Source organism: Alligator mississippiensis, chromosome 4, assembly GCF_030867095.1.
Source record: "Alligator mississippiensis isolate rAllMis1 chromosome 4, rAllMis1, whole genome shotgun sequence".
NCBI lineage: Eukaryota > Metazoa > Chordata > Crocodylia > Alligatoridae > Alligator > Alligator mississippiensis.
The window spans coordinates 10,433,668-10,449,286 of record NC_081827.1 but is presented as its reverse complement, the minus strand read 5'-3'; the positions used below and the strand labels follow the sequence as shown (position 1 = coordinate 10,449,286).

The window sequence follows — 15,619 nt, the reverse complement described above, 5'->3', positions numbered from 1 at the left end:
TATGGAAATGTTGTCTAATCATAATCACAGGGCCAAAAATGCATCCCACACAGGACCGCAGTTAAACCCATGAGCTGGCATGGAGCATGCTCTCCTACAACTCAGTTAGACAGGCCAAGTTCAGTAGGTTGCTAAACGGTGTTTAAAAAGAAAAACCCAACCCAACCAGCTTGCTTCTGTATATCCAGCCAGGGATTTAATGGAAGCATCCTATTCGATTTGTACAGAAGAATCACTGGAGCTACAGGCTTGTAGCCCCAATGCGTTTAATAATAAAAAAAAAAGACTGTCCCCCATCTTTCCAGGAGAAGGGGAGGAGAAAGGAGGGGTTTAAAACAAATATTTTCAAGTGAAGCTGATAAGCAATGCATTAGGCTGCACTTTGATCACTACACACTTTGGTTGTTCCCTTTCCCTAATCCTTTGCTTGCATGTTTCTCACTGCAGGCAACGCTCTGGATTTGTATCCAAACCTACCTAGCGGTGCTCCGAACATTGAATTACTCGCAAACTCCTGACACAAAAAAAAGTGCAAGACACCCAGACAATTGTAGTGGGTGGCCAGCTTAAATTAGTCCCTGGTCCCAGTAACAGTCTTTTTCTGGGCCCAAAAACCACAGGCTGCAATGCCCCTGGTTCCTCCGCTTCCTAGGGCTTGGCCAAAAGCAAGTAACAATTCAAATGAACATGCCCTTAGTCTGGTCCCAGCAACACAGGCTTCAAAACCCCAGGGTTGATCTGCACCACCGGGTTCAGTTGCAAAGGTCAAACAATCCAAAGTTAGCATGCCCGGGATGGGTCATCTCTCCCCCCGTTGTCTTCCTTCGAGGAGGAGACCTCCCAGCCCATCCAACCATTTCCCCACCTCTAACTCCCCCCTGCCCTCATTGACTTCTTCCTGTTCTTTTATTCCCAGTTAGCCAGTCACTTCCCCCCATTATAGCTAACTGCCTGGCGAAGCCCCTTATGCAGGTGGCTCATTGCTGGCTGGCTAACTGATCCAGGCTGCAGCCTGGCACAGCAACCCTCCCTTCAGCATTTGCCTACTTTCCTCAAGGAGTTTCAAAACATCAAAACTTTAACCAGATCTAGCTCCAAGTGTCCCAAGTCACATTTTTAGGATTTAAAAGGAACCCACCTTTACGGTCCGAATCTCAACTGGGTTCCTACCTTTATTAACTGAACTACAGGAGTTAAGAAACTTGGGTTCCCCCACCCACCCAAGTGATTTAGCCATAAAAATCACAGAAAATGAGGGTCGGAAGGGACTTCAGGAGGTCATATCTAGTCCAACCCCCTGCCCAAAGCAGGACCAGCCTCAACTAGATCATCCCAGCCAAGGCTTTGTAAAAGTTGGGTCTTAAGAACCTCCCTGTAAAGATCTGGTATTTCCCCAAACAGGTCATTTCCAAAGAATAGGTGACTTGCATGCTCTGCCTTTGCTCCTCAACAAAAATAACTGCTCAAGCCAGACAAAAAGAGTATTTAAATCATTTCTTTAGCCAGCCAGTTGGCATTTCTCCCTTCTTTGGAAGAGCGTGACATATTGCAGCTGGGCTTAATACTAAAAAGCACAGCTTCCACTGCCGCAGTGGAACAGAGACACAGGGAAGCATTCACTTCTATTGACAAAGTGTTAATTAACCTTGCAGATTAAAATGGCATCATCCATCACTTGCCCTCATGCTATCCAGAAGGCTGGTTTAAGTATAAGTTTCTCAGCACAAGAGAAGTTTAGGGGTGTTTCAAAACTGAGTGCTTCCAGTTTTGAAACCATGCTGTGCCAAGATTTCCAGGAGAGTCATGAATATCCACTCAAATCCCAATTCCCATCTAAGTCAAGTTTTCTCACTAAGGGATGGGCATGATACAGCAACATTTGGTAGAGACAAAGGGATGTGCCCAAGATCTCACACTGGCAGGGTCAAAAGGAAGGCAATGACATCCTGGTGTTGCTACTGTTAACCAGCCGTGCACATGGGAATTTATAGTAATTCTGGTCACTTTGGGGCAGAGGTTGTGACAGATGGATTTATTCTCTACTAATCAAACCGCCATGCCAGCCTCAAGGGCTTCACCTGAAGATTACAAATGGAAATGCCCTGAACAGAAGTTCGCATACAGCTTCAGTCATGGGAGAAGGTATAAAATAACAAGTACTCATGTATAAAAAGATACTGTCATTCTGCTTCTTCATCACATCCATCTAACCCATGGTAAAGCATGGGCACTTTCTCCATTTGCATGCAATATGCACCCTCCTCCAGCTCAACACCTATAGCCACCCAGGGTCACCTCTCCCCACCCAAGAACTGCAGCCACTTCTCTTCTGGTCCTCCAACCTCCTACCTGCCTCGCTTGAAACCACGTCTCAAAAGCTGCCATTGCTTCATGAAGACGTTTCTTTACTGCATCAGGAAGGAAGTTAAAGCTTCTTTTCCTCAAGGCCCTTCCTTCTTCAGACAAACTGTTAGAAAGGGGGGGATGCTGTACCTTCTTCCATGCTACTGGGACATACGTCTGGATGCTACTTCCTGGTCATCTGGTCTAGGTCCCCACCATGGCAAGTCCCTCTCCTGAAGGGATCAAGTTCTTTGCCTGAGCACATCCGCAGTACTGGCCCCTGCCATCACCCATTCAAATCCCCCATAAAGGCAGGACTTCCTTGTCCACAAGGCTTTCTGTAGTTAAGGCATGCATATGGGATAGTCTCCAACTGTTGTTTCCATAATAAATGTGGGAGTTAAGCTGTGCGGTGTTGTACTGATGCAATGACAAGCCAATAATCAATAGAATGACTCTAGTCTTAACAGATCTTAAACATGTAGAAGCCTTCACATATACAGAGAGAAGTTTTGCCCAGTTGCCCCATCTTATTTCCTAGGTTTCTCTGTGAAAAACATTTCTACATTGCATCCTTTCTACCTACACATGCCAGTGCCTCTAACCAGTTAACCTTTTCTCCCATGCCTGAAGAAAGGTGCTTGTGCCCGAAAGCTTGCAATTAAATAATTTTTTTTTTTTGCAAAAATTTAACTGGTCTAATAAAAAAAAAAAAAAAAAAAAAAAAAAAAAAAAAAAAAAAGCCTCTACCATGAATTGCGATTCCTTTCGTCTCTAGACCAATATGGCTACAACTTGGACATGGATACCCGACTAGCCAGCTACCCACTTAAAAGCTCCGGCAAAAATCAGGCAGACTGACCTGGCTTCTAGAAGTCAGGTCTCCCCATTTCGAACTTCTAGAAGGTCGCTATGAAAATAGGCAGACAAGGCTTATGTCCTTAGACCAACACAGCTACAACCAACAACCCTGAAGCTGTGAAAATAAGCACCAAACTAGAAATGCTATCTTTTGAACCAATGAACTCTTTATATTGAGTTCACTTTGCGGCAAGCCTCAGCTACTTTGAATGAAAAAAACAAAACAAACCACAATACTCATTTTCCCTTGCTAATTCTAGTAAGTCTGTTAGCCCCCACAGTAAGTATGTGCAGTGGGAAAAGGAGAACATCACTTTTCCAGCAGGACTGGCTATGAACCACAGAGCCATGGAGGTTTCAGTGACTGTTTAGACTAAAATACAAAAAAAAAAGCCACCCCCAAACACAGGAAGGCAAATACTTTGCCAACTGGCAGTACTGTATTTGCTTAACTTTATTTTTACAAGGAGAAGTGCTACCCTCTAGTGGGGCTGTACGAGAAGAGGAAAACCAGGTTCCCAGGTTCCAAAATAGAGGACAGACAAAAAAAGGATAGCAGTTAAGCCAGACCTTTATCAGAAAGCATAAAGTGAAATTACTTGGCAAATTAAAAGTTTGCTATCAGAAGGTATTCAAGTTTGGCAATCGCATTCTTGTACTCGATTCTACTTGTATGCCATCCAACATGGATGAGGCAAGTGATTTGGTATTGAGTTGCTCATCCTGGCCTGAAACATTTCAGCCCAGCTATGGAGGCAGGCTGAATTAGCTGATCTTCAGAAGGGGTTGCAAAGCTTAGCTTACCTATTCACTTGGAGAAGCGGGCTGGCCAGTGTGTTGGTGAGGGAGAGTTTTACTTGCAAAGAGTTGGGAAGGGTTTATAGATGCAGAGCTATTTGCAACTTAAGTGATTTCAAAAGCCTTTTAGTGACCACAGCACTTTTGATAGGCACCTCTGAGAAGTTAGTTATCTGCTACAGAAACTCTTGGACTCATTTAATCCAGGTTCGATTACCCTGCACCTTCCAACGTGAACTGTGAGCATAAGCTCATCTTGTGTATTGATTTGAAAACCCCCCACATATTGGGGGTAGGGGGAAGAACAGTTGTCCTCCACTTACCATACTCTCCAAAGATGAGGTAGTTGTACTGTTGACGCTCCACAAACCAGGACACAACCTTCACCCCAAGCCAGATCAGCAGCATCCCCAGGGTGGCATCAAGGATGAAGTTTATTAAATAGCTAAAAAAATAAAATAAAAATAGAGAACACACCTCGTAATGCATGTTCAGCTGAGCTCTACTCCCATTGTACCACAAATTTTAGCTGTGGTATCCTTAAAGCCCCTGCTGAAATAAGAGTCTTAACTAGTAAGTCTCCTTCACCTCGCTCCATAGACTCACTCCACCGAACTAGCCTGGTTAAGTCTTGTTGGTTTATGTAGCCCACAGCACATACAAGCAAGTGATGGGTCTACTATGGTGTCCAGACCACCTAACGTATGACCATCAATTGAAAAGGACCTTTGACATGGCTCCAAGCCAAATTCACTCCCCAAAACAGGAGAGATCTCTGCCATTCTCACCCTTCCTAGAGATGAGCAATTTTGAGGGATGTTATTTTCATACAAAATTATACCACGAGCTTGTGTTTCTGAAGGGTTGAGACCCATCTCCCACCAGAAAGATAGATGATGCATTGTGATGCTGAAGGACCTTGTTCAGAATTAAAAGATGGGAACTATGTAGGTGAAAAAGATACAGCTGAGCTTTGTCTATTTTAAGAGGAAGCTGCATGGACTTTGTGTTGAAGCCTATAAAAAAAAAAAAAAAAAAAAAGGAATAGGTTATATATGGATCCAACCATAAAAAAAAAAAAGCTTCAGTAGTGTCTGCAAAATGTACCAAATTAAAGCCAGCAAAGCTGTAAATGAGATATGCAATTTAAAAAAAGGGGGGGGGGGGCGTTAAGTAAGAGCAGCAGGAAATCTGAATTAGTGAATTACTTTGAGGAGTTACTGGGTTTGTTTTTATTTTTGGTTTTGGAGTTTTTTAAACTAACCAAGAGTTCTTCTCTAGCACTATAAACCCAAAAGCTAGTGCTGGTAGAGGCAGAAAAAAAAAAACACAAAACATATAGTAAAAGGTGCTCCCAAAACTAATGACTGAGGTCATAGTAGAAAAAGGCATTTTAGATACGTTTCCTTTGAAACCAGAGACAAATCTGAACAAATCTGGATTTTAGAAATCAGACAGGCAAGAGACGTGCATATTTTTGTCTAAATACACAAATTGCCATTCTGTTCAGCAATGCTATCACTAGTCCTTCTGCTGTTTGCAGACCCTCATGTGTTTTCCAGGTACCTGCCCTCTAAACTGGGGACCTGTAAAGGAAAGCAGCAGCCTGGGCAGCATTATGCAGCAAGTCTATGACAGTCAACAGGAGCTGCAAACTCAAGGTACTTGGGAAGCAATGCTCTGTCCAAACTGCGCAGGTGCAGACACCTGGGAAACTGGGCAATTGGCTCCGTGGTCGGACCCAGAGGGTGGTGGTTGACAGAAGTCAAGCATCGTGGTGCCCTATGACCAATGGGGTCCCCCAAGGCTCTGTCCTTGGACCCATGTTGTTCAACATCTTCATTAATGATGTGGACATTGGAGTCAGAAGCAGACTGGCCAAGTTCGCCGATGACACCAAACTTTGGGGCAAAGCATCCACACGAGGACAGGAGGGCGATCCAGGCTGACCTGGACAGGCTCAGCAAATGGGTAGATGAGAATCTGATGGTGCTTAACACTGAAAAATGCAAAGTTCTCCACCTTGGGAGGAAAAACCTGCAGCGTCCTTCTAGGCTCAGCAGTGCTACACTGGCTAGCACTACGGATGAAAGGGACTTGGGGGTCATCGCTGACCACAAGACAAACATAAGCCTGCAGCACGATGCTGCTGCTAGTAAAACAACCAAAACGCTGGCTTGCATCCATAGATGCTTCTCAAGCAAATCCTGGGACGTCATTCTCCCATTATACTTGGCCTTGGTGAGGCCGCAGCTGGAGTACTGTGTCCAGTTTTGGGCCCCGCAATTCAAAACGGATGTGGAGAAGCTTGAGAGTGCAGAGAAGAGCCACGTGCATGATCAGAGGTCATGAAAACAGACCTTACGATGACAGGCTGAGAGCCCTGGGGGCTCTTTAGCCTGGAAAAGCGCAGGCTCAGGGGTGATCTGGTGGCAACCTAAGTTTCAGGGGTGACCACCAGTATCTGGGGGAATGTTTGTTCACTAGAGAGCCCCAAGGGATGACGAAGTCGAACGGTTATAAGCTACTGCAAGACCGTTTCAGGCTGGACGCAAGGAAGAATTTCTTTACTGTCCGAACCCCCAAGGTCTGAAACGGCCTGCTGTCAGAGGTGGTTCAAGCACCTACATTGAACACCTTCAAGAGCAAACTGGATGCTTATCTTGCTGGGATCCTATGACCCCAGCTGACTTCCTGCCCTTTGGGTGGGCAGCTGGACTCAATCTTGAGGTCCCTTCCAGCCCTAATGTCTATGAAACCACTTAATGTGCAGTCTTACACTTCCCATACTACTGGAGGTAAAAACCTAGCTCTAGCAGCTCAAGTGTAGCACTATCATTTCACACTGAAGATCATCTAAGTCAGTGTCTGTTTCCACCATGCATATGCCATGCCTTCTATAGCTGCAAATGATATAGTTTCCTCCTGTCACAAGAAGGACATACATGCATACACACTGCTATACTTACAGAGAGCAGGGGTCTTCTTCAGTAAGATCAGATAGGAAAACATTGGCAAAATGGATGAAGAGGGCACCTATGGCTTGCTTGGAGGTGTCATAAAACCTGATGCAACGAGACAGAGCTGTTCAGTAGCAGCATTAGAGAAAAATACACAAGCTCAGGAGATCCCAGAGTAAAAAAAAAAATAATATGTGTGTGCAAAAAAAGAGCAGAGTGATGCAGTGCCTGTAAGGGCAGCACACACCACCCAGAACTGGAGCCTGGCTCCACTCCAGCTGCCAGCCAGGCGCCGAGCAGCAGGATCACCTCTGCTGAAGCCCCAGCAGGCTCCCAGGTAAGGCTGCTGGGGCCAGCCCAGTGCTACCCCACCCAGGGTAACCTGCCACGTGCCAGAGGGCACATGGCACAGGCATTATCTGGGGACAAGGTGTGCCGCTGCTTCTTGCCCTCAGGTTAAGAACTGTCCACGCTTGTGTGGATGTGGCTTTGTGGGCTGCTGTCTGACATGACTGCCAATTTGCTGCAGGTAAACCAGAAGTTTTTAGTGCAGTTCTGGAGCCTACTTAGACCTGTTCAGCCCTCAGTCTCCTAGCAGAGGATATCAACAAGGAGAGGGAGATGGCAGGACAGGATTCATACCAACTGTGATAATACTTGTGGCACTTTTTCCAGGGGGAACAGAACCAAGCTGCCAGCTCTGTACCAGCTACAAGAGTCTTGACAGATTGCGGGTGGGGGATTTTGACTGGCATTTAAACAGCTTTCTAAACCTCCTGGTGTCCTCATAGTAATCCCATCTACACGTCCCATTCCCGAATTAGTTTGCTTTGTTACAACAGGAACCATTTTAGAAGCTGCACATGGCTGTCTAGTATTAGTAACCAAACCATTTACTAGTAATGGTTAGAGGGACTTCTCAACTAACATACCACACGGGGCCACCACTCTTAACCTGCCATGCTATGTAGCAGCCAGGATTATCTGTTGCATCTTGGAAACTTTTACAGGGAAAGGTAACATCACTCCATTAACCATGTGCTCAGTATTTAGAAACAGGATCTAGAGGCCTGCTACCATAAGCAGAATAAGATGGTCTCAAAAATCTTAATTCAGAGCTTTGGGAAAGTCTCACCATATCATCCAGGGACGCCTCTCTTCTTTGGGCTCCCTAAATCGTTTTACTGCAAGAGAACGGAAAGGTCACAATTAGGAGAGGGGATGAGCGCCTACTGGAATAAGCAGCAAGATTAGGAGGCAGCAGAATTAACAAGAGGACTTTGACATTTCTCCAAAATGTGCTTTCCCTGTTCTTTTCAGTCCCAAAACACCTCCTGGCCTCTCCTCAAGTGGGATAAATGGTTCATCAGAAAATATTAAGATGTGTGGGCTAGTCGATGAGGAAGTCTGTGCTGGACTGGTCACGCGGAGGAGAGCCTTAATTCTCTAGCCAAGATGACAGCTAAGATGCGTTTTAGTCCAAGATCCCCAAGGATTGTTGCAGCCACCAGAAAGTTAACACTAAAGGCAGTCTTACAAGCTTGGCGGTCTCTGCCACTGTCAAGAGCCAGACATTCAGGTGCTGCCAGGCTTGTCTAGCCCATACTGGCTTGGCCACTTGCTAGCTCCTTAATAGCCTTGGAATTGCAGACTCTTGTCAACAGTATTTATTACCATGTAAAAAAAATCCACACGTACTTTAGGGGAAGCAGCCCACACAGGCAGTAGGATCAGGTTAGTATGCAGAGGTTAGATTGAAGAGGCCTGGGGCAGACTTGAAGGGCTTATGTCCTAAATAAATCTTCTACACAGTCATCACCCCACCCCAGAGAGACACCTCCGCTCATCTGTCACATTGCCATTTGACCTGAAAACTCCTGTTAGTTAGCACCTGGGCTTGCATTGTGTGCGTAACCCAGATTTGAGAAGATAAGCACCTGGCTCCCAAACTAAGCCCCACAGAGATCCAGAAACTAGGCAAAGTGCATGGATGTTGTAGAAAGGCAATCAGGACTCATAATAGAGATGACATCTTTTATTAGACTAACAAAATTTTTGCAAAATGATGTTGATGTTGTAGAGATGCTCGCAGCTTGCCTAGCCCATACGCAAAGGCCAAGACCCCTTTCCAAAGAAGTCTGCAAATTTTATCTAATGGGAAGGACGGGACACGCACTCTGCTTTAGACGCCCCGGTTAATACCAGTCGCATCTGACTTTCCTGAGCAGAACTTACCTGTTGCTGATTAGGCTTATTAATAGTCCATTGACTATTGCAAAAGTTGTCTTGTACTCCTGTCATTTTGGAGATGTTATATAGGTCTCCAAATGATGCAATGACTATAACTCTATTAATAAGCCCTATTCAGCAACAGGTAAGACCTGCTCAGAGGAAAAAAAAAAGGTCAGTGGGGACTAGTATTAGGAGGGGTCTGAAGCATGGTAGAAGCAGAAAATGAGGAGGCTTAGCACTAGCTAATGCAAGAATGGGCAAAGACCACTCGAGTCAGCCTGCCAGTTCCTATGAAGATCTTGTTTTCATTTCATTCATCTGATGCTACAGATTACCTCCATCCAAGGAAGCCAAAGCATGCTCTGTTACTTCCATCAATCCTCAAGGGAAGAATCTCTAACCTGCTTCAGAAATGAAGCCAGAGTTTCAGCAGCTCACCAAGGGTCGTACAAAAAAGCAGAGATCAAGATCCTGGGGGGTCTAGTAATACTCCCTCCCTCATGGATAAGCAAAGCCTCAGTTATTCAGATGCCTATTTGGGCTTCTCCTGGAAAGAAAGTTAGAGTAAGCATAGGGGAGCAGCACCGAGCAACCACAGGAGCATTGATCTGGGCAGACCCAGGCACCTTACACCTCTTCATTCATTCTCAGTGTGTAAATTGAAAGTGGGCTTGCACTGCACTGACCATCCCAATCTTGAAATGGAGAAGAGTTGTTGCAATTCAAGTCATCTGTAGCCACAGTCACTCATGTCCAAATACAAGAGGCACACGTGTGTGTTCCTGAAGCACCTTGGAGTGCAAGACAAACTAGGATTTTCAGCTGCCTGCAGGCAGTGCCTTGTATTAGATTTACACTAGGGTATCCCAAAGTAGAGCATCTTTTCACAAGAACCATTGAAGGCAGCCACTCGGTGCTTTCCCTGATCACGAAGTAACGAAAAGGTCCCTGAATTTCAGGGCAGTGGAGGAGGAGGAAGAGGAGGAGGAAGAGTTGTAGTTGTTGCATCATTTTTAACAACCACAGGGTTTTGGTTAGTTTGATTTTTTGGGGGGGTCTGCTTGGTGCCTGTCTTTCACAGGTAATAGGAGAAAGCAGGGTTGTCCAACTGCATGGGTTAGCATATGGCCTATGGACTCCCACCTGGCTATCTCTATGCCCATTGCTCTTGCAGCTTCTGGGGGCCGGGTTGCCCATGCTGTGCACAGGGCAGGGAGCTGGGCTGCAGACACTGCATGCTCAGCAGAGGAGGTGGCCAAGCTGCCCATTGTGTGTGCTGTACATGGGCTGCTTGGGTAACTTGCATAGTAAGGGGCACCTGGGCGGCCTGCATGGGCAGGTTGGAAGGGGAGGTGGTGAGCCAAGCTGCATGTGGCAGGGGGGAGCTCATGGGGCAGTCCCCAGGGGCCCAGAAGTTGGATGACCCAAGGATAAAGCAAATACAGTGTGGAAGAGTGGCTCTGTCATTAAAAAGAGTGATGCTGAATGGTCCCCATGAATTTTTTTGCAACAGCCATATTCTGCATTACATGATTTTTAGCACAACAGTCTTTTAGCACTAACATACTAGGAGCCAGATACAGTCTCAAACTCAAAACATTTAAAATCCCTGGTAATTGGTCACAAAGCCAGCACTAGCAAGAGGTAATGAATTAACCTGAGACAACCACAGAAGATTGATGGAGCAGGCTTAAAAAAAATGTTTCCAATCTGGAGTGGACTCAAGTCTGTTATTTAAAGCCCAATATATTTTTTGAACTATAAAAAGAATATTAGGGTTAAAAAAAATAAATTGCATTCTTTCCGTGCAGTTGCTCCTGGGTCTGGGGAAGTTTAGAAAAAGACTGACAGCGAGTGCCATCTAGCGGGAAGCTGTGATCCTAGCATTAAACATGCATCATAGCAAAATACAGAAGCATGAGTAAGTGTGATGTATAATCCCATTACAAAAAGATGTCCCTGGGGTATATGCTGTAAACTAATAGCCTAGTACATTTATAAGGATTTGGCACGCCAGGTGAAGTTACAAGGCACGTTCATTTGTTAGTATTAGCAATGCTCAAGTAGTCACTAAGCTGAGGACAGAGGATTTTGAAGGCCTCTTCAGGTAGCTTCTCAGCACACCTTTCAGCCACTGCGTTTCAGCTTTGTAATCCACTTCCCCTAAAAGAAAAAAGGTATCCAGGAGATGTGTGCCAAGGCCACTGTCGGTCATCAGGGACGGATGAAAAGACAGGCCCAGGGAGCCGCATCAATTTGACAGCTCCCACCGTTGCAGTTTTCCTGCAGGCATGGCTCAGTCTAATAAGCTGTGCTGGCAGACTTGTGCCATACTTGCCATGGAAAAAGAGGGGTGCCATCCCACAGCAATAGCCTTGGGCCCCAAGCAGCCCACCTCAGAGTCCCTTCCTGGGGGAAGTGAAGGCCGTGTAAGACAAGCCCCACCTCCAACAGGTGCCACAGCCAGATGGGAAGGGTAGGACCACCTGGCCAGCTGCCTCTTCTCCTTAGCTGCCAACGCTGGCCTTGCAATGAATACAGAACAGCTTGCACTACTGGCAATGCTACTGGTGCAGGGAGGAGAGAGGGGGGGCTGCAGGCAAGCCCTTCAAGAGGAGACGATGGAAGTACCCTTGGGTGGGCCCACTGTTTCCTGGCACCTCGCCATCTGGGTATTCACTTGTTGACCCTGGTCTTTATTTATTTAAAAAGACATGCAAGAACCATGTTTTTAATATAGCTACACTGCTCTTGGCACAGTCCTGCATTTAAATTGACATCCGGGCTCCCAGGTGCTACCACAATGGTGAAGATCTGAAGGTGGGGCAGCTGCAGAAGGGAACGGAGAGAGCAATACTCGAGTATTTCTGTTCCCTTTCCCAGGTCCCATGAACCTGAGATTCTCCTAAGCACTCTACAAACACTGAAACAGCTTAAAAACTCACCACCAAGGGGAGGGGGACAGAGCACTTCTCTTCACCAGTCTGTAAAACAGGTGCAGGAACATCAGCAAGTTATGCAGAGCCTGACAAGGCCTGTGAACAGAAGCACTGCAACTTGTATTGGCACGCCAAAACAAGTAATTAGTGACCGGTTACTTCTTGCCCTAGCTTAGCTCTGAATTACTGACCCATGCTTTGCCTCTGTACCTTTCCTTAACAGAGAGCAGGTGCCAACATGAACAAAGAGTATAATGCTGATCACACCAGCCATCCCCACAAAGAAAAAGTAATATGTTTAGTGCTGGCTTTTTCAAGGTGTCTGTAAATAGTTGTTAACATTAGCCTAAAACCCATCACTAAGCTACTGGCTTATGACTAGAAGCCAAAGGCTCTTCTCCCAGCCCCAGTCTTGTAGCCTTGGGGTCACTTCAAAACACCGCCCCCCCCTCAAAAGCACACCCACAACAGTCATATGACCAACTCACTACGTTCAGGAGTTTGGTAAAAAATTTCTAGCCCTGGTACTTGCAAGGAGCTTGAAACTGGATGTCCACAGGTTTAATATCAAGACAAAAGAGTTTAAAAGCTTAATGGAGTTAAAACAGTTGTACTCTGACTGTAGAGGTAGAAAGCCTCCTATAGTAGTGTGCCAGAGAAATAGAAAGGTCTCTCTATGAGTTTGTAAGCCAAGCCCCATTTTTCACGATCCTCTACTTCTCCAGGTCTATGGTTGAGCAATATGGAGCAAACCTATTGTGGGCAACAACTATTCCCATCAACCTAAAGAGATGTGCATCTAGGAATTGCAGAAGTATTTGCTGTAGCCATGAGCAGCATTAATGGGTTGCATTGACAACACTTCCCATGAGCCCTGGCCTAGCTCTACTGGCTGCTCTGGACATTTGACCAGTTCAGAAAGAAACAATGCAACTACCCCTTGTGCAAACAGAGCAAAGCCCAAGCCGCAGCTAAGGGTTTTCTGCAGGAATCGGCATCAGATTTTTCCAGCAGTATGCCCTGGAGATCAGTGGGTTCAGTTTGGACCAAGGGTAGAAAACTCCAAAGCAGAGAATAATCTGCACTTTACACTTCAGTGCCGGCACATGCAGATGATGCCAGCTTCAAGCACTTGTTGATGGTAACCACAAGGTTATGGCAAACACTGGCTGCTGCCTGGCTTACACGTGCAGACCACAAAATTTAGCTACCTGCTTGATAAGACAGAGAACCTACCCTTGGCAAAAAGGGTTACTTTTCTGGCTGACTTAACACGCAGCCTCAGAGAAAGCGATTGCTATGCATTTCAGAGGAATTATCCACAGAAGGGTTACATTTTTTATCCTACTAAACTCTACCACCGGATGCCGCACAGGTCCTAAGACCAACAACGAGACTTCAAAACCAGAAAAGGAAGTCAAGCTTGCTCCTTTTTATGCCTGCATAACGAGGAGGTCTCCAATTTTACCCTAATCAGCCCTTCCTATTCCATTGGCTTAGGCACCAACCATCTGTGTGTCCTGATCACAACCCAGTTAGTGTCTTTCCTGACCAGTAACTATAGGTTTTTTTCTAGCCGGAGAAGACTGCCACAATACTGCCGCGTTGGGTTTCTGCTCCAGGTCCAACGGCTCCCGGAGGCTCAGAATATATCCTTACCAGAGAAGGTTCCTCGCTCGCTCATGAGCTGCACAGCTGCAACTCCACTTTTGCAATGTAGATTTTGCAACAGTCGTTTCTGCAGCGGTCACACTCACATTACAGACTACAAGCGAGAGTCAAAGCCAGTTAGCTGAATTACCTGAATGTTTTAGCTCCTAGCATAATACTTTTGTTTTTATAAGAACCCATCATGCGCCTGCCTTGGCTGCCTGCTAAATATTAGGTTAATTAGGAGTTATTTTCAAAGCATAAGGCTAGTTACCTGCAGGGTTGCATCCTCCACTCCTTTCCCCACATCCTGGCTGCAATCAGTGGGATACACTGGGCAACAGAAGGCAACATGCCAGCTTACAGAAGTGCATCTTGACACCCCCTAGACTTATACCCACTTTGCTTGTGGGCTAGACCAATATGGGGCAGCATGCCACAATTTGGCCCTTTACCCCCCAAGTGCTACTTCAGTCCTCTTCCCCTGACCAATCTGCTGCTCTGCTTCCTGCTCCCAGCCCTGTGATCCCTGTCCGATCCGCTACTTTGCTTTCTGCTCCCTGCCCTATATGCACAAAAAGGCTGCCTGTGCCATAGCTTGGCCACCTCTGGGTTGGACAATAACAGAGATGGAAGTAGTATGTAGAAAGGAGCATCTCTGCTTACTACCTTGCACTTTAAAAGAAATCTTAGCATCTTCATAGAAGCCGAGCAGAATTTAGCAGCATAATCTAAAGCCAACTAACAGGATGCTGAATTTAAACTCTAGGGTCACTCTACTGGGATCTTCTCTCTCCACGAGAATTTGAGTTACTCATTTTGAACCGATTTGTAAGCCGTAAGCTTCATCATTATTCTAGGCCTCAGAGATGGGGAGCCCCCCTGCCCCAAAAGAGCCTACTGGATTAGACAGTCCTTCTTTCTTGCATGAAAGCCTCATTACCAAGCAAGAGACATCTCATAGCTCTGCTCCTAGCCTAGCTCATAAGGATCCCAGCAAATCAAACCTTCATCTCCTCTTGGGTTTTGTGGCAACTGCCCTTTATTGCACACATGCTACCCTTGAGCAGACAACCTTCTGCACAAAGAGATTAATTTCCAAGGGCTACGTGCACCTTGTCTCCGCCTGGGGAACAAGAGAAAGACGTACGAGCTGACAAGACCATTCAGCGGGTGAAAGGTACTTAAACTGCACGAGCCTGTTCAGGTTACAGCGCAGAGAAATTTATCAAGCCATAGGGAGTAGCTGTTGAGCAGCACCGGTGGACCAATGAGCCATCTTCGCTCGGTGACCATTAACCTGGCAGCAGGAGCTCCGGCGATGATTTTCATTGTTGGCCTAATGGAAAGTGACACGTTGTGCATCCCGAGCTGCTCCGGTTAGGAATACAGTAATTCAGCGCGATAAGATGACAAATAAGAGGTAAGAAGTTAATGGAGTGCTGCCTTGTTGAGCAAGGCTTGTCATGCCTCATTAGATTTAAGAGAGTTATCTGAGACGGTGTAATTATCAGAGACAGTAAAACTGTTGTATTAAAGATAAAAGCTAGTATTATAGAGAAATAATTAACTGCTTAATAGGGCATTTACTGTGCGGCGCTGTGGCAGGCTGTCCAAGATTTCAACTAAAAAGCCAGCCAAGATTACCAGGGCTTATACAGGCAGTGGAATAGTTCAGTAGCTTTGACCCAAGAGGTTAGGGGCAATGCAAAATCCACATTAAAGCGACTGGGTTCTTTGGAGAGATGAAAGCTACAGGGAGCTGATAAACTCTTCAAAAAGGGGATCTTTTTCTGCTTTGGGAGTACAGCTCCTGCAAGAGACTTCCAGTGGCTA

At 45.9% G+C, this 15,619-nt stretch overlaps 1 protein-coding gene across 7 annotated transcripts in view; it reads right to left on the bottom strand.

The window, feature by feature from the left end:
- Positions 1-15,619, bottom strand: part of LOC102561541 (store-operated calcium entry regulator STIMATE) — a 59,373-nt gene that overhangs the window by 24,199 nt on the left and 19,555 nt on the right. For all 7 annotated transcript variants that reach the window (XR_009461483.1, XR_009461484.1, XR_009461485.1 and 4 more), the window contains exons 2-4: positions 8,098-8,146; positions 6,972-7,067; positions 4,326-4,447 (exon numbers count right to left, since the gene is read on the bottom strand). Coding sequence is in view for 4 of the 7 variants with exons in the window: in XM_059725757.1 (XP_059581740.1) it covers positions 4,326-4,447; positions 6,972-7,067; positions 8,098-8,146 (267 nt within the window). In the remaining 3 variants the exon portion in view is untranslated. The remainder of the gene's footprint in view (positions 1-4,325; positions 4,448-6,971; positions 7,068-8,097; positions 8,147-15,619) is intronic.